This window comes from Meleagris gallopavo, chromosome 9 (genome assembly GCF_000146605.3).
Source record: "Meleagris gallopavo isolate NT-WF06-2002-E0010 breed Aviagen turkey brand Nicholas breeding stock chromosome 9, Turkey_5.1, whole genome shotgun sequence".
Taxonomy (NCBI): Eukaryota; Metazoa; Chordata; class Aves; order Galliformes; family Phasianidae; genus Meleagris; species Meleagris gallopavo.
This window is the reverse complement of record NC_015019.2, coordinates 13,052,486-13,079,597: the sequence shown is the minus strand read 5'-3', so window position 1 is coordinate 13,079,597 and position 27,112 is coordinate 13,052,486. Positions and strand designations below refer to the sequence as shown.

The window sequence follows — 27,112 nt, the reverse complement described above, 5'->3', positions numbered from 1 at the left end:
AAAAAAAACAACAAAAAAACAACTCTGCAATTCGCAGAAAACCAGAAAGAAATTGATACCCTTTCTTCCTGGCTCACATCTTACTCTGCAACTACAAGGAAGCTCAGTCTTGTTTACCACTTGCAAGCACGAAAGGGTTAAGAAGAACCTTGCACAAACTTTGCTGTGTGATGAGCTGGCAGCCTCCCTCCCTTCCCTCCTCGCCTGCAGCCGAGATGCAGCAGCGCTGGAGTGCTGCGATCCTCTCTGCTCTGACTGTTGCCTACTGCTGCTGAGGGAGGGAATTACTGGCTTACACTGTTTCCATCCAAGCAGTGAAGCACACAAAGAGAAATCTCCTTGTCTTCTACTCCTATTGCCTACGAAGAACAGAGCATCAGCTCTGATGCTGTTGAGTCAGATTGTAAACTGACATCAAGACTTGGAATAAGAGCCATACCTGATATTAAACCACACGAATTCAAGAGCAAAGGAGAAAGCAACAGATATGCCAAATGCACTAAAAAGACAGTATCCTGAATCCAACAGTAAGACTGCAAATTTTTGTACTAATCCCACTACCTAGGAGGAGATATTCCTTGATACATCAACAAGCTCATGGTCCGAACCAGCTGCTCTAGTGCCTAATCCCAAAACTCCTGCTTCTGAAAGGTAACTATGCTTTATTCTGTTCTCTCCCTATGCACTGTCACAGCTGAGACACTACCATACTGACTTGCATTTCAGCATAAGAACAAAAAACACCACCACTGAAATAAGAGACACTCCCCTCTCCTCTCTCTCAGATACTCCCTGGAGAAAACACAAGCCATGGATGGAACTGATATTTAAAAACCTTGTTTGCATTTTTTCAACAGTCTTATCTCTAAAAGTCACCTAGACAGAATACACCTGGTAGTGTCTGTGTTCTAAAAGAAATGTTTCTGTGCTTGTTAGACAGCTCAGAGCACCTTACTGCTTTGGACTAATCATTCTCTTCTGTCCCACTTTACTCATTGCAATAATGTTAGTATTAGCTGGAAAAGCAAAAGAACTCAGTTGCCCACACTTTCAGAGATGCCCTGCTAGCAGGTGACACTTAAAGCAATCTGGAAGTAAAAGGAAATAAGTGAGATAAGACATGAGTTGCAAAACAAATTTCTGTTGTCTGTCTGCATTGTTTCAGGGGAGGTTAGGGGGGGAGGAAGGGGGAAATATCTTTTTCTCTGCTTCTCTGTGACCTACAAAGGTGCAAAGGGGCCATGCAGGCTTCCTAAGAACAGGGAAAATCTTGATAGTTCCTGAAGCTGCAGAAGGAGAGTGGTAATTGCAATACTCATGAAGTTTTGGCTCACAGATTTGCTCTCTTGTTAAGACATACTCCAAAGAGAAACTTCATTGGTGTTTCGTTTGGGGCATCTATTTTCATTACTGTTGTTTTGCTGTTGTCGTTTTCTTTTATTAAATGAAGTGTTCTGTTTTTGTTTTTAATACTTGCATAAAAATGAGCACAAACTGCTGAAAAGGAAGTGTCTGTTTGGAATCAGTCTGTATCCACTGAGCATTAGTGAGCATTAACGGTGCTTGACACTCCTTAGAAACTGATATATTGTCCAGCCAGAGTAGAACAACAAAGCCCTGATGAAGAACATAGATCATAGTGAAGTTTGGCCCCACTTATGCTGCTCTGCTCTCTAATAAATCTCTACTTAATTTGTCCTCGTACTGCTGGTCTCCAAGGGTAGCCAGGGAGACTTTGTCTGTAGTATTATGAGTTACACAAAGTTATAAATACTAATCTGCTTTATACACAGGTTTTGTAGAACCTTTGTGTGCCCATTTACTTTCACATTACCTTGATCTCCACGGTCTTCAAGTCTGCATTCCTTAAACGAGGGAGTTCAAGCTGAATTTACTAACATCCAAAAAGATACATTCACTGAGATAACTGGCAAATTGAACAGCAGAAATCTTTACTGCTGCCTGGAGCTACTGAATTATTTCTGGAAAGAAAAGATGTAGTTAATTTCACAGCTTTTAACAGCCCGAGTAGTTGGTCGCTCCTGACAATTCTATAGTTGAGACTACAAAAAAATGAAAGCTGTGCCAAGTCCCTACTGCTAATACTTTCTACTGTTAATCTGCTCCTTTTATTAATTAGCAGAGCTTTCTCAATTCAAGGTCTTGGTTTATAGTTAATTATTGAACTTAAGATTAATGTCCTTAGCATTCTGCAGTCTAATTTTATAAAGGAGGAGAAATCTTAATGGCTTAAGTAGAGAAACCAGCTCTGACTTTTACTCTCAGTGAAACAGCAGAGGAGATGGGCATTGCTCTGTGCTTTAATGCATGCATATGTCAGATTCCAGATTGACTACATTTCATTATCAACAAGGAAATCTTACTAAATACAAAGGTTTAAAATGATATGAAGGTTACTGGCCATATTAATTTCCACCTGCTTTATGTCACGAGAATATTCCTCACAGGGGAATACTTTTCATTTATGTCATTTATGTCTGAAGAACAGAGTTAAGATACATAACCCTATGATTGCCTAAGTGCTTGGTTATGACACAGCCTTCACATCCCCTGCTCCTGCCTCAGCTCCAAACCTGCTCAAGTCAGTACCACAGACTATATAACAAGGCTGCAATTTTTGCTCACTGGTAGAGACCTTGAAGGGTGCCCCAAGGCTGCCCTACAACCAGACAACAAGACTAGTCCACAAGCATCTCCGGATGTTCAAGCATGCTTAAGAGTTGCTTGCTTTGTCACTGGTACACTGGGGGCAGAATAATACAGCACCCACAAGGGTTGTGGGAGGCTGCTTGCAGTACCCACATCACCAAGAAGCAAATGGGCTGCAGAAGTTCAGAATGTATGCTTCTGTCCAAGCTCATCCTCAGGGTTCAGTACAGACATATCCACTGGGACCTCTAGACATGTGAAACATTCCTGCTCAGGGCATGTGCACCCAAAAAGTACACTTCACCCTACCCCTCTCTCTTTCCATCTAAGCTGTGAATCCACTTGTGTGACCAACAGCCCCCATCTTCTGTTTCTTACATTAGGATCCTGTTGCATGTCTCCTCCAGTCAGAGAAAGATATTAAAATAGTCACCTTAATAGCATATCAGCACCGTATTACTAACTAATGGCATTTTTATAGACACCTTTCATGTTTACAACTTAGCAGCATAACAGGAGGGCTTACACATACTAACATCTGCGAATCACAGAGAACTGGTTACTTTATTTTGGAGGTTGTAAATCAAAGAAGTTGAAAATCCTGAAGGACTAGGAACTCTCTCTTCTAGAACTGAATACATTTAATATACCTCAAGTATTTTATTCTAAAGAACACAAAATCACTTGTAATTAGGAATCACCACAATCTGAAGTCTTTCTTAATTTATTCCATTTGATAGAGCTGTAGCTGCATTATTAATATTTGCATTTTCTCCTGAAGTCAGTTGCTCAGAGAACTAATCATAAAATGGAGTATGTACGGGAGGGAAACCCCAAATCAACCCCCACTACATCCTAACTGAAGCTTTCAAATCTACAGTTCCCCCAAGCTGTTCAGCAGCAAACTGCATATTCCGAAAAACAAACATTTCTATACATACTCTAGCCTTAGATGGACTGGAAATTTCTAATAGCCTTTTTTTTTATAGTAGTGCTACCTGCATTTGTGTGTGAGGATTTCTGTGTATACTGTAAACTTTGTTTTCTGGGGAGATTTATGATCTGTACATAAAAAGTTTGTTTGCCTTGGTTTGCAAGACTTGCTACAAAAATACAATGCAAATGCTTTACTTCAGTTATTCCAGCAAAAACAGGTGTTGCTGTTTATAGGTACCCTGACAACCCAGTGGCTACATGCCCAAGAGAGTTTCAGGGGAATTTTTCTTCAACTATACCTCGGGGATACTGGAAGTACAAGCGTACCCTGCAACAGAAACAACGGGTTCTAACAAACAAAAAACGTGTAGGGCGCTTGCTGGATTCTTGTTCCCTTCTTCTAAAATACCTAATTCCATAGACCGTGAGGCCTTCTCTTACCTTTAAGTAAGAACCAGAGGAGACTAATATTTAGACTTGCATGGTCTTTCTCTGAACTTCATAGAATCATGTAATTATAGGGGCCAGAAGAGACCTCTGGAGAGCATCCAACCCCCCTGTTAAAGCAGATTCCCTAGAGTAGGTTACACAGGAAGGCATCCAGACAAGTTTTGAACATCTCCAGAGAAGGAGACTCCACAGCCTCTCTGGGCAGGTTGTTCCAATGCTTTGTAATCCTCAAAGTAAAGAAGTCTTTCCTCATATCTATATGAAATTTCCCATGCTCCCTTTAGTGCCCATTTCCCCTTGTTCTGTCACTGGGCATCACTGAAAAGAGCCAGCCCCATGCACTTGATTCCTGCCTATTAGATATTTACAGGGTTTCTACTCAGCTTTTTCTTTTCCAGGCTGAACAGCTGCAAAACTTTCAGCCTTTCATCATTAGGAAGATGCTTCAGGCCCTGATGATCACTGTGGCTGTCCACTGAACTTTCTCTAAAAGTTACCTACAGAGAATGTTCTTGATTTGGTGAGCCCAGAACTGGACATGGTGCTCCAGATGTGTCCTCACCTCCAAGGGAGAATCACCTCCCTTGACTTGCTGGCCACTTTTCTTGATGTACCCTAGGATACCATTGGCCTTCTTGGTCACCAGGACACACTGCTGGCTCATGGCCACCCTGTTGTCCACCAGCACACCCAGGTCCTTCTCCACAGATCTCCTTCCCAGCAGGTCAGCCATTAACCTGTACTAGCACATGCAGTTATTACTCCATGGTTGTAGAACTCTGCACTTGCCCTTGTTGAACCTCGTAAAGTTCTTCTCTGCCCAATCTCCACTTAAATAGATCAGAAGAAGCACTGAGCCTAAGCGGCTCACAGGACCACGACAAGGGATTAAACTCATTTCTTATCTAAAGCTATCACATACAGACTAGGCTATTTTTGAACTTGCTTTCATTTCTCTCATTTTTCCTTCTAGACAGACAACTTTTGATTATGCATTACAAGAAACTGGAAACTCTGTATTCCAAGCAAGCATCAGTAACCCTGGATTAACAGAGAAACTTCCCGCAGACTCCAACCTTCCCCATCTCATGCAGGAATAAACCACCTGCTGTTGGAAAAGCCAGCAGAAAACTTACTCTTTTTGGAAAACAGCACTTGCAAAATTATACAACCCCTTGCAGATCAATTTGGAAGAAGAACCAAAGCATTTCACTTTCCAAAGGAGGTGGCCTACTAGAAGCAGCAGCCAAGGATTTTGAGGACAAAATAGAAGATTGGTGGCCATGTAAAATACAAGTCTAGTGCTTGTTATCATTATGATAGCAACTATAATTTACAAAAGCTTATTACTTGCAGTCTGCTAACTCCGTGAAACAGTTTGAGGACAAGAGGATAGAGCATTTCTTCCTGAATTTTACGCAAGTCATATCACCATCTGTCTTCTTTTGACACCAGTGAGGTAAGACATTAAAGTTGAAAGTAAATAGAGAAAATGTAGCACGGTTGACAGCAATGACTGAGATTTATTTCAAATTCCATGGAAACTTGACTGGACGTGTTCATTATCCAACTCTGGCTACAGAAGTAGACAAAGCAGCAGATAAATATTCTGGTCTCTATGTGTATGTGGGATTGTTCTTAACAGTTCTGGCAATCCTTCTCATACTGTTTTTCACCATGCTTTTGCGCCTGAAGCATGTTGTTTCCCCAGTCACCACACCTCCAGAGAGCACTGAGAATGGCCAGCAGTTCACAGATGTGGAAATGCACTTCAGGATTCCTACCACTTAGAGACCCCCATGAAAAGATGTGGTGAAAAGAACTTCTGCCCACCTGTATGAGCCCTATAATTTACTGCATAACCATCAACAGCAGCACAAAAGACCTGTTGTCATGAACTCAAACTCTGACTGGCTGGGACCCACTGGCTGTTAATCAGGCAACATGTGTGCCTTACATTATGAAAATCACTGCTGTCAGACTCATGTTCCTCTAAAAAACCCTTGCAGAATACGATGAAATGCATAACCAGGAAAGACAAAGCAAAGAGACGCATATCAGAACATGTACTGGAGTCTGTATCTGCTGTCCTATTTCTCTGCCTGAGAAGAGACTATTCAAAGTTAGGAGACTTAAGTGCAAAAAGCCTACAAGGCACATACAGAAATAGCTGGTGGTCTAGAAATTCTCAGACATTTCTCCTATTTAAGAAAGATAATATTAAACATCTTTCCTACTTGAATGGCAGACTTGTACAACAGTTTCAGTAGTAAACAAATGTTTCATCACCTGCTGGAACTATTGGTTTCTCACACTGAACTGTTCCCCATAGAGATATCAGAAAGAGCACTTAAAAGAAAGAAAACTTCATAAAAATTTATAAAATAAAAACAACAGCAGGAAATGAGCAGCAAGAGAAAAAATGTTATGACACTACTTCTTCATTGCTCTCCTTTAAATTAACTGAGCAGATTACAGATGCAGTCATATCTTACAGCCTTCCCAGTATCACTTGGTAACTAAAATGGATTGTAACATTTGGGAATAGGATGGACATTGTTTTCCTAACAGACAAATTCAGAATAATTTTCAATCTCATACTCATGTTGGGTTTTCTTTAGAGAAATTTCTTTTTTTGTTCTTTAGACAGATGACTTCTTCCCAAGCTTTTTTCGTTCTTTTTCTCCGTAGAAAATTAAAGAAATGCCAAAATCTGGCACTGCAATAATGAAGAGGGAACAGCTTTGGATATAGTCTAGTAGGGAACACGCAGATAGAAAGCAAAACAGACTGAGCACTAGAAGACAGGACTGGATTCAAATATCCTGGTGACTCAGTTAAAAGAATGAGAAGAAATGTTTACTTAAATTTATGAAGTAACAACCTGACCCCAATCCTCTCACCTATGAAAGATACACAGATAAACTTATTTCTGTAGATGTGAAAAATGGAATAAAATAAGGCATAACAGTTCCGCTGCATCTTAGAGGTAAACTTTGAAGAAGATTCAGCTACACCTCTGAAGGGCATGGATTTCACCCAGCTTATCTTCTCTATTACAGAAGATTACAGAACATCTCTAACATGGTAATAAAGTCCTCTGGTACTTTTCACTTTTGCATACACTTACTGTCAATTCACTTTGTCCTCTAAGGGCCTGAAAAGTGCATACTCCCCACATAAAAATATTGCTACAAATAGAAATGACACTGACTCCACAGTCAGTGTCAGAAACGATAAATTGTTTCTCAGATGCTTCATGTCCACAGGTGCTTTACTTACACTTATAAGTCTGTGTATGGGTGAGCTGTTTTTATGAGAAATTGCCTTTTTAGCCAATTCTGTGGGGGAGAATGGAATAACAAATTACATCCATACTAAGTATGGTTGGTCCACTGATGTATTCAGCACAAAGCTATTTAAAAAACCTGCTTTCTCATATTGAATAGCACCATTTATATAACATTTACAGACTAAATCTTAGATTATGTTAAATAGCATGTTGACTGTAAGAGGAATACAGTAGCCATATACATCTATCTGGAAAAGAAGGTAAAAAGCTAGATACCCTCAAGCTTTCTGCCATGGGCACAGCACAGATCAGCGGGCAGGATGGTTGGGTCCTTCAGGAGTGCTACTCTCAGCACTGCAAAAGAGTCCAAATTCTATGTGATGACAATTTGAATATTAACCCAGTTGAGAGATGTGGCTGCAACATTTGTCAATGACACTTAAGTGTAATGAAAACATATGCAGATTAAATTGGCTTGGTACATGTCATGTATTCAGCTATCAGGGTGCAGTCTAGCCCAGGGTCAACATCCAGCTTGCTTTGTGCAACCTCTCAGTTTATTTGATGCTCCATTTCAAACCTGTAATTCATTTATGATTCAAATAAACTATCATACCAAATCAGCAACTAAAACATTAATCTTCCAGCACACAGTCTGTGGAAAAGCTTTCTTTATGAAAAGCAGTAGGAAAGATTCAAATACTAACAAAAAAAATATCAAGCCTACTAATGAAAAATGACAGTATCAGAATCTGAGCTTGCTCATGGCTCTGATCACAGCTGAAAAGCCACAAGAAATAAGAGTCAGGAGTGGGTTTTTGCCTTGTTAATTCAGAAGAGCCCTGTAACCCTTTGAAAGTTATTCAGTGTATAGTTTATACATCATTACATCGTATCTTAGGTAAACTGTGTATATTTGCATATAACAGTACTAAGAAAGACAGCCATATCTCCTAATACAAAAAAAAGCTAAGTCTTCCTTTACACTTCCTTCATTTCAAACAAAGTATCAAGTCCATTGAAACATCTACATTCTCAGAGGTACTGTGAGTGCATCATTTGTACAATGCCAGCAAATTTTAAAGCTTGCATTTCCTATTTAAAACAAATGTATGCTTTTCCTCCCCAATTCATTTCCATTTGTGAAGTTCAAGACATCATGCCTGTAAGAAAAGAGACTGTTGAGGTGTTTTGACCTGGGTTTGCTGAGGGGACGAGTCAGCTACCAGGAATGCTAACTGTAACATCTGCATGGATTTGCTGGATCTGAAGATATCATATCCATACCACCTCCTATCAGTTTGTTTCCTTCTCATTTATCTACTACAAAAAAAGTTGATTAAAAAAATCAAAAATAAAGAGACATCACAATCAGCTGTGAGTCATTGATTGCTCTGTACTATTAGCAGAATGCTCTCAAGCTATGGATCTCAGAGGCAAGTTCATATGCAGAAATAGGTTCAGGTGGTGCCAATGGATTTCAAATTACCTGCTGGCCTCAGGAAGGCATCTCTGTAAGAAGACCCCCAGCAGTCTTTGTAAGTTTTGCTTGAACCACAATAGCTTCCTTGCATCTTTAGTACAAATCAGAAGTAGGAGACATGACTATTTATTAAATTCACCACCTCCTCCATTCTGCAGTTGTGGAGAAGACCGACACATGAAAATTTAGTTGCATGCCTCGTCTACACCAGAAAAAGAAATATGCCCTCATCCTGCACTAACATGTGGTAACACAGCAGTGCAGATAGACAGCTACAGCATTAAAGCATGTTGCAAGAAAGATGCCGGCTCCTCCTGCTGATGCCATGAGTGAAAAATAGCCTTAAACTGAATTTGAATTTTGAGTCTTAGATTTTTTTGGATTCATCCAGATGTAGGTAATGCCAAGTTGTGAAACCAGATCTTGAAATTATATGGAAACATCTGTTCAATTCATACGTAATTGTGAAATTACACTCTCTATACTCCCACTTGAATTTCATTTCTATGTAAACTTGTCAACTGAGAAACAAATGATAAATAATTCAGAAGCCATTTCCCTCCCTTCCTTGTCCTCTATATTTATTAACCCATTTTCAAACTATAATTTGATCAAGCTAATAGCCACATCTTCCAAAACTGACTCTCTCCACATTTATCCTGTCTCTAAGGTCAAAGTTCTACTCATGAGTCCCATTTATTAGCAATCGATTAAGATACAGCATCCTGGCACATGCAAGTCAAATGAGACCTCATGCTTTGTTACTTGACATCTCTTCCTCTCTGCAAGCAATTCATATTTTTTAATCTAGACTGTTGTCCTCAGCCTATTTCCTCTTCAAGTCCTGAAACACGCGTACATCAATAGCTACTGGCTGATATCTCTTTGTGGCTTTATGAAGAACAGACATACCTACCAGCATTACAGAAGGATGAGGTAGAAAGCAGCACCTATTTGGGAAACTTCTACATATCACAGGCACCCCTGCAAGCTGACGTTGGACAGATAAATTCTTCCTTAAAAAGCAGGGGACATGCAGAAGCAAGTTGTACTTGGGCTACCTTTGAACTTTGTTGGCAAGCAAGTGCTGGCTCTACCTACAGGACAGCACAAACCCATGAGCTGGATTTGAATGCATTACAGGCTCGGGCACTCTGCACCACCTACCCCATCATTCTTCACATGTCCCTTACACATCATACACAGATCAGAATCCTTTCTTTGTCTCAGAACTAATGTATAGTTGTTTCTAATACTGCGACACAGGGTGCAACTGGAGATGGCTTTTTAGGGCAATGTGAGCTTGTAATATCAGCTTGAAAGACACAAACCTAATTGCCATCTGCTGAAGATAAATTTAGGATAATCTCTGTTTTATACCTTATGCCTTAGCAACCCTAATTCAAACAAATTCATGCTCATTGTAGTCAGTGTGCAGCACTTTTTATAATGTTACTCAATAATCCTCAGGTTACCAGGAACTTATCAAAATAGCTGAGGCATAATTAGTACTTAATAGCCCAGGAAGCCAGTAGGAGGCTTCCACCAGCAAATCTTACAGCTTGTCACAATAGAATTAAACCGATGTGAGTTCACTGTTCTTTACAGTTTTTTTTTAATGCTACAAGAACCAGGAAAAATCTCAAAACAGTCCTTACAGTGCTGCATTTGTCAACATGTGAAGTCCAGGTGGTAACATGATACCAGTTTGCACTCTGTACATATTGGTACCTAGTGGGAAAGAAATGTCATTCACTGTTGTTGAAAGCATCCAACAAAACAGGAGCATTCTGAATTCCCTTGGTTTTGCCTAGTGTTGTACTACATTATATACTAAGTTTTGAAGATATTTATTGTTGTACAGCATAACAAACACTGAAGGGACAGCTGACAAATACAGCACATCAACATCCTCCATAGATGCAACTGCAAGCTACTCTGGAAGGAGCCACTGAGATCAGAATACTGGGGCTGTTTTGCCTTTGTTTCGCTTTTGTTTGCAAGTACATACCAATTTGCTACCAGGCACACCATTGCCCCACTGTGTTAAGTCCACATACAGGCTGTTCAGAAAGCATTAGCATCTCCCATTGCAGGAGGTACAGTTAAGCATTCACAACAAGCACATACACACTTGGCCTAGGTGAGATTTGGTGAAATTTCAACTTTTCCCATGAATTTTGCAAGACTTGGAAGAATTATATCTCCAAAGGGATACATTAGTGGAAATTCAGTGCTTTCTGTGCCCATGCTAGACAATAACAACGGGGTTAGGAAGAACTTACTATGCTTTAAGGTAGTGGGATGAACCAGATATCCTCTTGAAGGCCTGCCTGTGAGCAGCTGCCTTCCATATTCATGAGCAAGTTGTTATTCAGACAATGCTTATAGACAACACTTCTAAAGTTGATGTCACTCATGCCTGTTAAAGGCAGGAATTTTATGAATATCGGTTAGTTCAGCAACTTTGCCTCTTTTTTCCTTCTGCTGAGGAAACCCGAGAGCTGGCTTACACCTCAAAAGCAGCTGACAGAGTAAGACACACAGCAGATACAAGTAAAACTTTAAGTCAGAGTCCATTTTATATAGGCACACACATATGACACATAACAGTAATTCATACAACAGACTAGCAAAGTGTTATTGTTAGATGCATTCATAGTATGTGGTTTTAGCATTCTCCTACTCATGATTCAGCTCAGTATTTTAGAGCAGGCAGAAGGGCCATACAGTATCACTCTCAGAGACAAAGACATCTCCAGAATCAATTACTCTCCTGGGGAAAGACAAACATGGCAAACAAGTGTCCCCATGGCCAGAAAGCAATGAGAGCTGTTGCCTGTCTCTGAGGTGATTATTTCCAGCTCTACTGGTCTTTCACTTCCCCAGGTATAACCTTTCAGCAGTAATTTTTTTTTTTTTTTTTTTTTTTTTTTAAAGTTAAGCTGATCTGCAAAGAAAAGCAACATGCAGTCCTCCTCCTGGGATGGCTGCTTATTCTTTCTTGTAGGTTAGTTTGAAAGATCATCACTAGTAAAGATGCAAAAACCTTCTGTTATATGAAAATAAGAGTTTGGACTCAATTCCACCAGGAAGTTGGGAAAGACATTTTATGCAAATTCACTGTTAAACACTGCCTTTTTTATTAAATACTGCAGGTTTAAAACCTCAGAATAAACAGATGCCTCGTGACATGCACACATGCAGTTACTCGTTCCTGAGTGACTGTAGTCTAGTCTTTGTCATTCTTATCTATAACCACCCTCTATCATGCTGAAGAAGCTTTACAGCTCTTCTCTCAGCTGCTGACTTTTTTTTTTTTGCTGTTCAGTTGTCTTTTGAACAACCCTCAGTAGAGCTTAATGAACCACCTCACATTTACAGAAGCCCAACCAAATTTGTGCTGGAATTTAGTCTGAAAAATAGGTCTGGGAGTGAGGAGTCGGAGGTTACCCTTTTTCTATCTCAAGCAACCCATTTCTTGTAGTAACACATCTGGTAACAAATTACAATACACAAAGCATTCCTGAGCTAGTTTGGGGTGCCTCTAAACTTATTAGGAGTATAGCAGAAGATTGTTTCGGCCATTTTCTTATCACATCTCTCTATTATTACCCAACAATTATTGTCCAACATTATTCATCAAGTAAATGTCAATAGATCTACCAACTTTTAATTGACAGTAAAGGTCTTAGGCACAGAACAGTCAGCTCTTACATAAAATAAAGCCTAGATAAAGGTTGAGAAGAGTCTCTACTAGCTATTTCATATTCCCTCCTTGTCTCCCAGGGTAATCCTCTCCCTTTTCCTTTTTTGTTGTTGTTGTTGTTGTTTTCTTGTTGTTTATTTTTTTCCCCTTCCACTTTGGTAAGAGGCTGGCACAGGTTCTCTCTGGCTCTTTATTGCATAGAGACCTTTAAGATCTTTTGTATTTCTAGGGGAATTAGTTCTTTACAGAAGAAGGGTTTTTTCCATTATAGAATTCACACCATAATTAGACAAAATGATGGGCTAAGTCCCACTGGATAGAATACACTGTAATTGGTGTTCATTTTTGTTACATCACTCTAGGGAGATCATGCTGATTCCTCCTATTGCAGCCACTTCTGCAGCAGCGTTCAACTTAAAACTGATACATCATTATTACTTAGTACCAGCAAATATCCTTAGGCGAATCAAGTCTTGATAAGTCTGATGTAAAAAATAGAATGCCCCAAAGAAAATTGAAAATAACTTGCATTTGCATTGCTTAGTTTCCTAAGCAATAGATTTCAGCAACCATGCTTTGCCCTGTGTTCCTTGCTCAGACACCTTTGAGCTCAAGTCAGAAAAAGAACACTCATCATGGCACAAAAATACACATATGTCAAAGCAAAACACTCAGAAGACATTGTTCCAGACTACACAGTAAACAATTGATTACTATCATAAGATACTGACCACTACAAACAGATATTGATATCGTGGAAAACAACAATATTTAAACAGTTTATTTCATCTCACAAACCAGTAACAAGGACTAGTGATATTAACAATTAAAAAGTTACAAATACTTGGTTAAAACTGAAAACACCACTCAAAAATATTTGCTATTATCTTGCTGTTTTCAGAAACCAAGGATGCACACTATTAAGCTCACAGTTAAATTCATCTCAATCACAGATTTATTTTTATGGAAGAAAACAGCATTCTATGTATATGCAATTATTCTAGCTAATTAGCACATTGGGTTAGACTGTTCACAAACCAAACATTAAGTGACTTGCATAATATTCCAGCAATGCATTGTGTAAGTCCAGTCTCAGATTTATGAAGTTACAAGAGTCCTCACCAACTCACAAAGTGAGAAATAAATTTCCAGGTGCAGAGAACCAAAGGGAATGATTTTGCCTATCATGACAAATCTAAGACCCTGGAGGGAAATGAGACACTGTAGTTCAGAAAACATTTCCTTTTGATCTTAGACATGAATCATTTCAACATCAAAGTTCATTATATTCAGAAAAATTAACTTATATTTATTAATCATGCCAGAATTGTCATTGTATCTGTATCAACAGTGGGGTCTGCCAGGCAATTATATCGATTTCATAAAGAAAAGAAAAATAATTTTATTTGCTTCATGGTGAAGGCATTGGATTAACTTCAACACACTGATAGGAACCCACCACACTTCTATATAATGGTTGCCCAGCAGCCTGCAAACCCCCTCAGACAAGTTTCTAATGACCAATTGCCCACATCTTCACTGAAAGCTCAGTGCTATTACCAAAGAAATGGGCCATGCTGTGACATATGAAGAATTTCCTCAGCCTTACAGTTCCATCTCCCAGGCCAGGCAGAGACATACTTGTATTTCTGCCAAGTACGTTCTACCTCTCCTTTGGATTGATTAAAGACTTCAGTCTACTCTCAGCTGCCAGCACAATCTGTGATATGCTTAAAAGTCAGATAAATAAAACCAAGGCCCTTCATTTGGACTAATTTCTTTAACAATGAATCACTGTTTTAATATGGAGCAGTAACAAGAACAGCACTTTGTAGTGTCACTAACAGGAAACATTGGTATACAGAGCCTTGCATAAATGAACAATCACTGTATCTGAATCTCTTATTTTCATGAAAAAAAAAAATGAAGACTGTTACTGTAGATGGAAGTACAGGTGGTCATGCATAAGTGTGCTATAGGGTGGAGAAAATGGGATTACAATGAGTTCAATAACACTTCCTTAAAGGACAAAATAATCCAAAAGTATCTTGCTTTGACATCAGTGCATGCAGCAATAATGACTCTCCCAAATACAACACTGAGACCTGTTTTAGATCCAAGGCCATACAATCACACCTAGGATTAATCTAGGTTTTTTTTTTTTTAAAACTTTTATTTTACTTTAAACTGATCAATATTATCTTGGAATTATGATGCAAGAAATCCTGGAGGAAGATTCTACCTTATTTTGATACCTAAATAAGAATATATATTTGTACAGTGCACTGGGATACACACTCAGGTTTACCAGCCTTAAGTGTTAACAAAAATCTGTTACACCTCTCTCTACATACACCCTTATCACATTAAAAAAACCAAACACCTTTGTGAAATTTACTGCATAATATAAATCTTTTTGTTTGCCTCTGCCTAGAATATTTGTAGCATTTCTAGTGGTATAAAAAAGGTCAAAGTGTGCATAACAAAAATATTTCTTCATTAATACTCCTCAGCATGAGTGTTATATAAACATACAAACAAAAGATGGTTCAGACAGAACTTTAAGAACCTCCAAGTTGAACTCAACAGTTTCAGCAAGTATCTAGTGGCCACTTTGATCCCTAATGCCAATAAAACTGAGATGTAAATAATAATTTACCATCTTATTAATGAAAAAAATAAATGAATCATAACTCTTTTGCTGCTTTTAGCACCCCTGCCTCTGGTACAAAGACTTGGGGAGAATGCAGACAGTTCAGTCCCTTTGAACAATATTTGCTTTCAATAGGCAGATTCAGTGCAGGACATTTTGATATTTGAGGCCTCTTGCAGAACTGTGGTGGCTATCTCCATTGTTAGGCTTGGAAGTGCATGTCGTATTGTCAGTTTTTCACTTCGGTTTTGACAGAGAAAGGAAAAAAGTAATTGCAAGTGTAAAAATACTCATGCAATGCAATGGCAAAACAAAGAGAGCCTACATGCTTGATGCCTTTTGATCAATGCAGCATATGCAGGCAGCCCTCTAGCGGTATGAATGCCACTGGCCATGTTTGCACAACTCCCCTGCTTTTCTGTTTTCTACTCATGCAGAATTAGACTACTGTATGGAACACTCAGCCTGTCTATCTCTCTCCGAAGTCCAAACTCTACTTTATCAGTAGAGTGACTTCAGAATCCCTGAAGAATTCTGAAGAGCATTTCAAAGTGCCTTCAAGAAGTACCGCTGCTGAGAGCCATCAGAAAATAATAAGCATGCAGAAGGCAAAACTTAGACAGGACTTCTCCTTATCAATTCTTATGATGTGTGGTGAGTACAGATGTTTTTATGTACCTGTACAGTAGGGATTGGCTGGGAAAAGGGAGGGACTCCATTCATACAAAGATCCTTACTAAAGACATAAATATGTTTACTTGAGTGTAATATTTTAATTCCCTTAAAAGTGAACATATAAAAAATAATTGAAACAGAGTGTATCTTGGTGCTTGTAGAACACATGCAAGACCAACTCAGGATTTGATTACATGCACACAAGCACAAGATGCTTTCAAAGAAAAATGCTCAATTGATTTCAGGGAGTTAGATTTACCTGGATGAAAATGAATTTTAATAGATTTGGTTGTCAGAGGGATTATGCAGAGATATAAAATAGCAAGGCATTCACACAGTGATTTGCTGTGGAAGTGCTTGCTGGTAGCTAGTAGGCAGGAATAGCAGCACATGTTTTCCACAGACACTAAGGAGTAGTGCTACACTGTCACCAGTATATGTTCTCTGGGGAACTGAGGAGACCCGTTGCCAAGAGACATCACAATATCTACTCAGGATAACACCTTGCTGTAGAGCTCAGACTGCCTCCTATGCCTGTACACCAGCCTGTATTGAAAATATTCTTCAAGCTATTTTTTTTTTTTATAACCTCCCAACTTTCATTGCAAATGACCAACTTTGAGAAATTTTATTTCATATTAAGCCCATATTCAGGTTCTATAATGCAAGTACTTCGTCCATGACAGAAACCTATCAGAAGCATCAAGTATCAGCCCAGTTGAGCCCACTTCCTATAGCAAGTATTCATATAGTACACGCCATATCTAACTGTAAAGATGATCTGCTTTACATGTGGAGCAAAGTCCAGAAGAACTTTACTTCCATTGGCACAGAATTAGTAAGACCAGAGCTTCCGAAAGTCAGGATTCAAAATATCATGACACTGTTTAAATACAAAGTAAACAGAAGCAATAAAAAGATACATAGTTACAGATAAACAAGTAGTATTATTTATGCCTTAGTCTTAAGGACCTTAAGATTCACTTCAGTAATTTTTCCCTTAATCTCCTCTCTGGAAGCATAAGGCCTTAAAAAAATCATAATCACAACTCCAAAATCTGGAGCTTTTAGGAGGTACCACCAAATATATATAAAAAAAAGAATCTGTGAGAGTAGTCAGATGATGGACTGATACATTGCTTACTCTAGCTAAACCACATTCTCCCACCACAGAAGTGGATACTTAGTCAGTGGACAAAGCTTTTTCACATTGCTTCAGCATCTGCCCTCTCTTAGTTGGCCCTGAGGAAGAGATTATTTAACACTCCCTTCACTGTCAACATTCAGTCAGAGCTTTTGTGCATCTCCAGGCCTAAAAACCTCACTGTAAAATAACAAACCCATAAAGTGACAATTCAAGTGCATAGCAGTGTTGTGATGAAATATTTCAAACTATACCATTTAACTCTGCTTGACAAATATTCCTGTCATTTTTCCAGAACAGGCATCTCTGAATCACAGTAATATGAAGGAATAATTCCCTCAAATATACTCCACAAAATTTTGACAGTTCCCTGCAGTAACAGAAATATCCCTCAGAAGAACCACATCACAGCTTGAGGAGAGAGGAAAAGAGAACATTTTTTCAGTTTAAATGTATATGAAGTCAACAAGAAACACCAGTTCATCTTTACTTATCTTGCAAATTAACAAATGTGTAGAAATAAATGAAACAATGTACTACCTCACGTGATCCACTGCAGCACCGTATCACAAGCCAAAAGGAGAAACATACTGTACATGAAACACAAAGTAAAGGAAAAACAGGTTTGTGGTTTTAACTAGTCATTAAAAATTCTTTTCCTTCAAACAAAATCAGATGTTGCAGGCTTACAGGTTTCTTTACTTTTCTCCTGGCAAAATTTAATTACAGCAGTTGTGAGTAGTCCTTAGACTCCAAGAGCAAACTGAAGGCAGTATGTAGTTTTCAAAAAGCAAGATGTGAACTGAGTAGTTTATTTTCATGCATTTTCTTATGCCTGAATAATATAATTATGGAGCTTTCAGGGCAAACTGTGGCAAGCTGAGTTGAATACAAAGAGACAGTGTTCAAAACTGAGCCATCAAAAGAAAACCAGGAACATTTCAAAGAATGGCTAAGGAGAAAGAAAGCAGCATACATGATCTCTCACCTAACAAAAACCAGCTTGCATTCAGTCCATCTTTAGTCTCTCACCCAGATGTTGTCATGGGAAGATTATACCAGAATATAAATTATGCCATATAAAGCACAGATGGACACAGGAAAGCATCATCTATTTCATCCCTCTTCTAACTTTTCTCTTGGATCTTGATTACATTATGTCAGCTCGACCCCATACTTCTTTTGATAAACATCTCACACTCCCTCAGTGTACACACTCTAGCCTAGAGAGAAACACCTAGATCTGCAGAGACGCTTCAGCCCAAGCAAGGGACTGTTCCACACAAACCGCCCCAAATGCGAGTCACTCACTGCCTGAATCACACAGCTAAATGAATGCCATCCCAGCTACTAATGGCAATCAAGAGGTAGACATTGGCTTTAAAAACTGGGCAATTGCACCTACCTAAGCACAACATGCCACAATCCTGCCTTTTTTTGTGTGCATTTTCATACTAATGCTTGTGTAATTCAGGGAATCAAATTAATTGTGAACAAATGCAGTTAAATCTGCCTGATCACTCTGAGCTGTGTGCTGTATGAGTATCATACACAGGATACAAACAGACAAGAACAAAGCATAACACCAAGTCTGTATTACCTGATCTTCACTTGCCTTAGAATTGCAGGGACCAGCTCCAAATAAATCATTTTGTGACTGATCTGTAGTTCTTACAGATAAATGAATCATACATAAGCACTCAGCCTGCTTATGGCCCACATTACAAATGAGGATAGGATTAAGTCCCTCAATGAATCACTTCCCCCTTCCTTACCCATTTTAGTTTAAGTCCACTTTAACAAGCTTAATTCAATGTGCAAATGGAATATATCCTCCATTGCTCTGTGAAAACTCTGAAGCAAGTTTATATCACTGCAATATTGTTTGTAAGGTTTGTTTTTTTTTCTCCTCTAGTCCCTAAACAGCACAATGTTGTGAGCATAAACTGCAGAAGACACTGACTTTTCAGTAACACATTGAAAACATCAAGCTAGCATAAGATGGAAAGGACCTTAAAGCTGATTTAGTTCCAGCCTCCTGCTGTAGGCAGGATTGCCACTCACCAGATCAGGCTAACAAGAACCCCACCCAACCTGGCTTTGAACATCTCTATGGATAGGGCATCCACTGCTTCTCCGGACAGCCTCTACTAGTACCTCACCACTGAGTAAAGAGTTTTCTCTTAATATCTAAATTTCTCTTCCTTCAGTTTAATACCATTCCCCCTATCTTATTGCTACCTGTTCGTGTTAGAAGTCAATCTTCCTCTTGTTGATAAGCTCCCTTTAAGCAGTGGAAGGTCACACTAAGGTAGCTTTCTGTTCTCCAGGTGGAAAAAGCCCACCTCCTTCAGCCTCCTACATAGACTTCAGCCCTCTAAAATCACACAGGTGTACTCTACACTTCAGAAATTGTTTCAGAGATTTCTGAATAATCTTCATTCTAGAAGACAAATGAACAAAATAGAATCTTATAGAGCAAAATTCAGTGCTCTTACAATAAGAAGAGCCACAAAAGAACTAGATACAGAACATAGTGAAACACAATCCTAAATATACAACATCTTAACAGTTATGCTTTTAATCCTTATTTCAAGTAAAATCACACATAATATCAGCTACCCCTATGAAATAGTGAAACTCTTCCAATGAAATATTTTCATAACACCAGGCAATACATTATCAGGAAGACCAATAGACATACAAAGAAAAAAGTTGACTTACCCCACTAACAGTGAGGATCTCTAGCCAGAGAACAGTCCTAACAAAGTGACTTCCAGCCAGATAATCTCTCAGAGGCTAACTCTTAAATGAGTCTGGTTGGGGGTGGACCCAGGTTCCACTGCTCCAGTCACATGGGAAGCATAGGTTAATTGTTTGCACCTGTGCTTCCTGGACCAGCCACACCCCTATACCAGGAGTCCAATCATCAGTTCAGGCCACAACCTAACAGTTTCCCTTACAGATATTTTCCGCAAGGTCTACAAACGGTTACATGTTAAGGACTCTCTATTGATAGGTGCTGTATGTGAACTGTTGAGTCACGGCCTGAATCACTGATTGATCACCTGAGGCAAGGACTCGGTTAGCCATGGGAGTATAGGTGAAGGCAATTCACCTGTGTGATCAGAAGGGCTGGAGCCTGGCTCCACCCCTCCTAGACCCCATTTAAGGGCTGACTGGCACTAGAGTAGGACTTCTTTCCAGAAATTTCTCCTTTTTGGAGTTTTCCACTGCAAACCTAGGATATAGGTGAACTTTTCTTCTTTGATTGTTTCTTTTTTACCATGAAAACCTTTCCAACTATAATGCCTGTAAATTACTATCCTAACTGTGCTGCTCCTTCAACTGTACAGGTGCTTACTCTGATATTTTTGAATAAGCTGAAAGACTACTGCTATTTGACTAGTAGCATTAGATCTGTTTTAGGAACTTGCTGAGTATAGTTAAATATCCTTCAATCACTATGCTCCTGTGCAATCAGATCTTCTACTTCTGGGAAGATGAAAAGCACTACTTCAATAATAGAAATTCTTCCCAAATTCTGAAGAAGGGGCAGTAATTGTTGTTTGTTTTTCCCTTGACCTGCTTGTGTTTATTGTTACTTAAGACAGTATCTTCCTAAAACATTCAGTGTTTCATTTAAATTGTGAGTCTTCCAAAGCATTGTTAAGAAAGTGGAATTTAACTTGTGGTAATACTAGGCAGCCTTCACTCCAATTTCTCACTTAAGGATCAGAAAGACTAATTATTAAAAGCATCTTCATTTTACTTTATATGCATGTTGAAGTTTGAAGGAACAAATAGGGAAAGTATAAATAACTTGCTGCTTGTATACAGAATGTTTTCTGAAGAGCGCCTTAATTCATAGGACCTTTAAGTTACTACTGAATAGTTGAAATCAAGATCATAGCTGAGGAACAGTGACAACCATTCTAAACTTGTTATAACTGAAGAATGAATGCATAGACTTACCTCATTATGATGGATTTACATATCATTTGTGCAGAGCAAAAGCATGCAACTGCTGAGTTACAGTACATTAATTACAAACAAGCAGTAACTTGCTAAACTACAGAAACATAACCTAATATCAAATAATGAAGTAGAAAAGAAAGCATTTCAATATACTTAAATTCTATCCTTATTAAAAAAAATAACTTCATTAACCCTTACTTTTCTCAGAAAAGTTTACAGATGTATTGGCACTCATCCCTGATGCACTTGCAAATTTAGTGTTCTTTCTATCATTCTAGACTTTTACTTCCTATTAATCATCTGTCAGGCCCCTAAATTGCACCAATATGTTTTGATTGACTTGATGAGCCTCACCTGGAGCCTTTATCCCACAACCTCTGATGGTTGTGGTGATGTGTAGGAGGACATACAATAGGTGGGAGAAGCTTTGCTTAAAGCTGTGGCTCTAAAGGGAGAAGTGAGATGGTTTCCCTCTTAGTTTTTTGAGTTGCTATATAGGTTTCCCGGTTTAACCTTGGAGATAAATTGTTACCTTATTTTTGCCGATGGTTACTAAACTGCTGACTGGACTTGTTATAGCTGTTCTGGTTACCTTTCTCCAGAGCACCTGGGCCGCACCCTGTGGGTGAGGTCTCTGCCTAGCTTGTGTTGCATCTCTACTTAGCGTCTGGCTTCCTTTCTCTGAGAGAGAGCTTTATGCTCTTTATGAGCAGCATGAGGCTGATCGCTGCCGCTAAGGCCCTGAGCACTCAGGACTGATATTGTTTTGCTTAACAACGTGTTTCTCAAGATAAAGTACCCTCTTCCTGTGTCTACTGCTAGTACCATTTGCTTTAATAAAAAATAAATTGTAATGTAGCTTATTATGCTAAATGGAAACAACAGGGGGCTAATGAGCATTGTGAATGAGCCATTAACATGGCAATCAGAGGTATCCTCAGGATTGGCTCCATCTTCTCTACATCTTTCTTGGAACACTGTGCAATGCATACAGTGCTCTGCAATGCATACAGCTGTGACTGCATATATTAAACTTAATTCAGGGAACAAATAGATTTAGATATCTAACTTGAGTAGCTTTCTCTTCATAGAACTATATGCTGCGTTACACTTAAGAAAGCTGCCAGTTCCTTTTATGCAAGAGGATAACAGGAGTTATCTGTTTTAACACATTTTATGTTTGTTTTGTTGTACATTTTGTTGTTTTCCTCCATTTGTGTGGAAAATAAACACTTTCTCTCTCTCCACAACAGGATTTCATCAAAAGGGAAAATGTACCTGAGGTAATAAATCTACTGCTGACTTCATCTTCACAACTGATTTGAAGCAGCTTAGCAACGAACAGTATGTTTTCCAGAAAAGGCTTCCATCTCCCTCCTCAGCTCCTTCCTGATTTCCTATCCCTGGCTCCTGGAATCACAGCTCAGAGGGAGCCAACACGCACTTGTTCAAGGGAGCACTTTTCATTAGTCGTCTTAAGAAGGCAGTAAGATCAGCCTGAAACATCAACAGAAAGAGGTGCACTCAGAGAAAAGGCAATAGGGAGTAAGGGAACCTACCTGTATTCAGTGATACCAATCATACGTATTTCAAAAGGCCAATGGAAGGATGATAAGAGGGAAAAAAATATTTTAAATATAAGAATTTGCTGCTTTTTTTAATGACTTAATTCTTTATGCATCAATGTAATCAGCTCCACAGGAACTTTTAGAGGAGATAAGCTGCTAAATGCAGCCTTGCAGATACATAAAGATGAACACCTCCTCAAGGTGCTACCACTGGTCAGTGGCAAAGTGAGAAAAAGAAATCAGATTAGAACTCCTAGTCCTGATTTCCCTTTGTTTTCTTCTGAGCTGCAATCAGAACGTGTTATGCATTTTCATCTCCTCTATCAATGACAGTATCTGTGAATTTTTATTTTTTTTTTTAAGAGGGGAGGGTCTGGGCAGAGTACATAGCCAAAATTATTAAGAATCTTTACGTTGAGGAGACCAGTTCAGCAAAAACCCACTGACATGGGCTGGTGACCTTAGGCAAATGTCAGTGGATGCTGGTGATAGAAAATTTTGAATGTTTGTTTGCTGCTGATTCCTTAGTTTGCTATTTTGTGTCTGTCCTAGTCTACCTCCGTTAACTCATGTTTTCTTCACTAACAACAAGCTCAGAGACTGTTTCCCTGAGAGCATTTCACTGTGTTAGCTTTCCAGTGTCTGACACCTGGGACTCTCCAGCTGGGAAAGCATCCATCCTGTCACTGAAGTCCCTGCTGTGATGTTCCAGACCTCACTTACACCAGTGTGCAGCAGTATTTGTGTTAATGCTCTCAGCAGACAAATTCAATTCTGAAAGTTGAACTCCCAAACTTACTGTTTACTGAAGAGAAAGTAGTTACTGAGGAGGCTAAGAAAGCACAAACTGGCAATAGCTGGTACCATTCACATTCCAGAAGCTTTCCAGATGCATTAAACAAGCCTTCTGGGCTGATAACTTCCTCAGTGAGGACAGGTTATTTAAGAAAAATGCTATTTTGGTATTTTTTTTTTGTATGTAAAATGTGTTTGTGTATGTAGAAGTGCATGCTTTCCAATGAAAAAATGGCTTTTTAAATCTAGCTAATTCTGGCAATTCTTCCATTGAGAGACACCTTCCTTCCCACCATGTAGACTTGAGGAAAGGAAGTGGAATGAAACAGAAGCAAAGAAAGAAGGGACAGTGGCATCTACAAAGGTAGCAATACTCGAAGCAAGTCAGTGTCACAGGAGGGATGGGATAAACCCGGGGATCCCCTCCTGGCCCGGGTCAGTTACAGCCATTAAAGAACGGGCTGTGATGTGGGCGCGGTAGGTTGTGAGCGGTCCCACCAGCCGGTTACAGCGGACCGCAAGTTCTAAAATAACACGTGGAGCGAAAAACCCATAGAACTGAATCCCTTTTTCAATACACTTTTTTCCTCTGTGAAGAGCAGCACCTGCACTGACCCTTCCGCGGCGCAGAACCGAACGGAGCGCAGTGGGCGGAGCTGGAAAGCGGGAGCTGCCCCTCAGCCGGCCGCCATTTTGGGAAGCGCCGGAACGGGCCTGGCGCGCCCTCTGGCGCCCGCCTGCCCGCAGCCGAGGCGCAGCTCGGGCGCCGGTGGAGCGTGCTGTCGCCGGCCATGAAGTCCGTCTTCGTTACCGTGGGCACTACCAGCTTCGATGAGCTTATCGCGGCCGTTTCCTCCCCTGCGGCCGAACAGGTGGGGAGGCGGAACTGCAGGAGGAGAGTCCCAGCCCGCCCCTCACGGCCGGGCCGCCGTGCCTCAGACGCGCGCCTGCGCGGGGCGACTGTGGGGGAGAAGCGCGAAGCCGCACGGAGGGCGGGAGGTGGGAGCCGTTCCGAGAGGAGCGGGAAGCGCTGGAAGGAGAGCCGGCAGTCCTGGGCCGCGGCCTATCCCCTGTTTCCGTTCCTCCGTCCCAGGTGCTGCGGAGCCGCGGCTGCCGGCAGCTGGTGCTGCAGATCGGGCGGGGCGCGCTGCAGCCCGCCCCTCAGCACGGCCCGGCCTTCGTGCGGGAGGTGTTCCGCTTCAAGGAGTCGCTGGCTGAGGACCTGCGGAGCGCCGACCTGGTCATAAGCCACGCAGGTGGGGCCCGGCGGGTTGCCGAGGTGTGCTCTGGGGCAGGCGGGGAGGTTGGTGGTGGCCCGCGCTGTGAGACACCGGGCTGAGCTGGCATAGGATGCTCATGTCCGCGGCTGAAAGTTGTGGGAATAAAATGTTGGCGTTCAGGAGTCTCTGATGCTCCAGGAGCGAGTAGGGTGATGTTTCATCGGTTGTTGCAAACACTGATTGCTTTCTGCTTCTCCTGCAGGTGCAGGTAGCTGTTTGGAGACTCTGGAGGAAGGAAAGCCGCTGCTTGTGGTGATAAATGAGAAGCTGATGGACAATCATCAGCTGGAGCTGGCACGTCAGCTCCACAAAGATGGACATGTCCTCTATTGTAACTGCAGGTATGGAGCTTCTGCGGCTGTCCAACCGAATGCAGTGCTCAGGAGCATAACTGTTATTACAGTATTGAGAATGTAGCAAGAAAACTTACATCTTTCTCTGTAACAAAATCACACTAACCATGTACCTCAGTAAGCTTCCTCACTGGGCGCAGACCTCAGGGGTGCTTGTCTTTCATTTATTTGCAGGGTGGATTTTCCATAGGTACCTTTTCCATAGATAGAGTCCTGCGCCTGGGTAGGAATTACCATATGCGCCAGTACAGGTTAGGGGATGACCTGCTGGCAAATCACCTGGGGAGAAGACCTGGGGATCCTGGTTGATAAGAGCCAGCAGTGTGCCCTTGTGACCAAGAAGGCCAACGGTATCCTAGGGTCAGATCATGAAGGGTGTGTCCAGCAGGTCAGTGGAGGTGATTCTACCCCTTTTACTCTGCCCTGGTGAGGCCACATCTAGAACTGTGTCTCCCAGTTCAAAAAAGAGTCCAGTGGAGGACCACAAAGATGATGAGGGGCCTCGAGAATCTCCTGCATGAGGAAAGGCTGAGAGACCTGGGGCTGTTCAGTCTGGAGAAGAGAAGGCTGAGAGGGGATCTTAGCCCTGTTTATAAATATCTGAAATGTGGGAGTCAAGTTGATGGGGAGCAGACTCTATTCAGGAGTGAGCAATAATAGAACAAGGAGCAACGCAGAAACTGGAACACAGGAAGTTCCATAAAAACATGAGGAAGAACTCTATTGTAAGAATGATGGAGCACTGGAACAGGCTGCCCAGAAAGGTGGAGATTTTCAGGACCTGCCAAGTTGCCTTCTTGTGTAACCTATTGTAGGGAATCTGCTTTAGCAGAGGGGTTGGACTTCATGATGTCCGGAGGTCCCTTTTAACTCTTACAATTCTGTGATTTTGTTAACTCATTTGATCTGTCTTTTCTTTCCTTTTTAATTCTTTTTTCAGTCCTGCTACTACAACCCAGACCAACAGTTGAAAACCATGAGCTATAAGGAGTAACTTGCTCCCTAGAGACTTAGTACTCAATTTCATTGTATTGCCATGTAGACTTCCCTTCTGAAGTGTGCTGAAGTTGACTGCATAAGAAAAATGAAAATATCTGGAGTATTTAGGAAAAAAACTAACATAAGAATGGCCTTTACTGATATGGATCCGGAGTTCATGAAGCTCAGTATTCTATCTGCAGTGGCAATATGTAGTACAAGAATGAAAAGCATTTCCTTCTATTATTTTCCCTCTAACACTTGAGTAGTTTGATTCAGGGCTGACCTAAGCCAGGTGCTGTAGGATTAGTAATTTCAAATACATCTGTCTTCCACTTTAACCACTTTTCCTACTTTAACCAAATTTTTGAATCTACCACATTACATCCTTTGACAGGGAATTTCACTGATTTGCTATCTTCACTTAAGGAAAAAAAAAAAAAAAGCGCAGCTCCTTTTGTTTGTGTTCATCCTGGCTTCTATTAGTTTCATTTGCTATCCTTGTTTTGACCATATCTGGCTGTTTTCTCTTTATTTATGATTGTTTATGATCCGTTGCACTCTATAAACAACAAATGACCTTTTAACTGAAAGCAGACGAAACGCAATTCCTGTTGTTTATTCTGCATCTTGTTCTTTTGCCCTGCAGATAGGATTTTGCATGTTTTAGAAGAGCTATAACCGAAGGTCTGTAATTTGGGAACAGAAAGGCATTTTTATTTCAGTTTTGAATAGTGCTTAGCATTTGAGACTTATTTGCAGTCTGATAATTGAAAGCTTACAGATTGATTTAGCTGTTATCTCTGGCAGTGTGTTGAGTGGAGGACTAATGCCATGTATTCACATGGGATGAATTCACCATAAACCATATTGGGAGATTCTCAGGCTTTATTCAGTATACCATCATTGCAGCCACGGAAGACTGAAAAGTCAGAGCTGAGTTGGCCCATGAAAGCTGTGATTTATGTTGAAGTGTGTTCTGCCATTGATGGCTGGGGCTCACTAAATTACGCGGTCTTTTTTCATTTCAGCTTAAGTCCTTATTTTTAGTGTTATAGTAGTTTGAAAGAACATGTTTCAGTGTTAAAGTAGTATGAAAAAAGGGAGAAAATGAGGGGCAGGGAGGGAAATCTCCTTTGGGATGAACT

At 40.4% G+C, this 27,112-nt stretch overlaps 3 protein-coding genes across 7 annotated transcripts in view; 2 read left to right on the top strand and 1 right to left on the bottom strand.

Annotated features, from left to right (window-relative positions):
- DCX (doublecortin) overlaps positions 1-24,063 on the bottom strand; it is a 136,741-nt gene extending 112,678 nt beyond the window's left edge. The window contains exons 1-2 of one of the 4 annotated variants that reach the window (XM_031554683.1): positions 23,969-24,063; positions 22,269-22,487 (exon numbers count right to left, since the gene is read on the bottom strand). The gene's annotated coding sequence lies outside the window, so the exon portion shown is untranslated. Of the gene's footprint in view, positions 1-19,736; positions 20,005-22,268; positions 23,131-23,958 lie in introns of those variants that run through there. The other 3 variants (XM_031554684.1, XM_031554686.1, XM_010715367.3) reach the window with 3 other exon arrangements.
- Positions 129-10,671, top strand: SERTM2 (serine rich and transmembrane domain containing 2). The gene is made up of 2 exons (XM_031554688.1): positions 129-651; positions 5,030-10,671. The coding sequence occupies exon 2, from the start codon at positions 5,569-5,571 to the stop codon at positions 5,845-5,847; it is 279 nt and encodes a 92-aa protein (XP_031410548.1). The 5' UTR covers positions 129-651; positions 5,030-5,568; the 3' UTR covers positions 5,848-10,671.
- Positions 24,064-24,094: 31 nt separating the features above from the next.
- LOC109369088 (UDP-N-acetylglucosamine transferase subunit ALG13 homolog) overlaps positions 24,095-27,112 on the top strand; it is a 4,287-nt gene continuing 1,269 nt past the window's right edge. The window contains exons 1-3 of one of the 2 annotated variants that reach the window (XM_019618274.2): positions 24,095-24,225; positions 24,447-24,609; positions 24,836-24,974. In XM_019618274.2, coding sequence (XP_019473819.1) covers positions 24,145-24,225; positions 24,447-24,609; positions 24,836-24,974 — 383 coding nt within the window. In that variant the 5' untranslated portion in view covers positions 24,095-24,144. Of the gene's footprint in view, positions 24,226-24,259; positions 24,353-24,446; positions 24,610-24,835; positions 24,975-27,112 lie in introns of those variants that run through there. The other variant, XM_031554687.1, reaches the window with a different exon arrangement.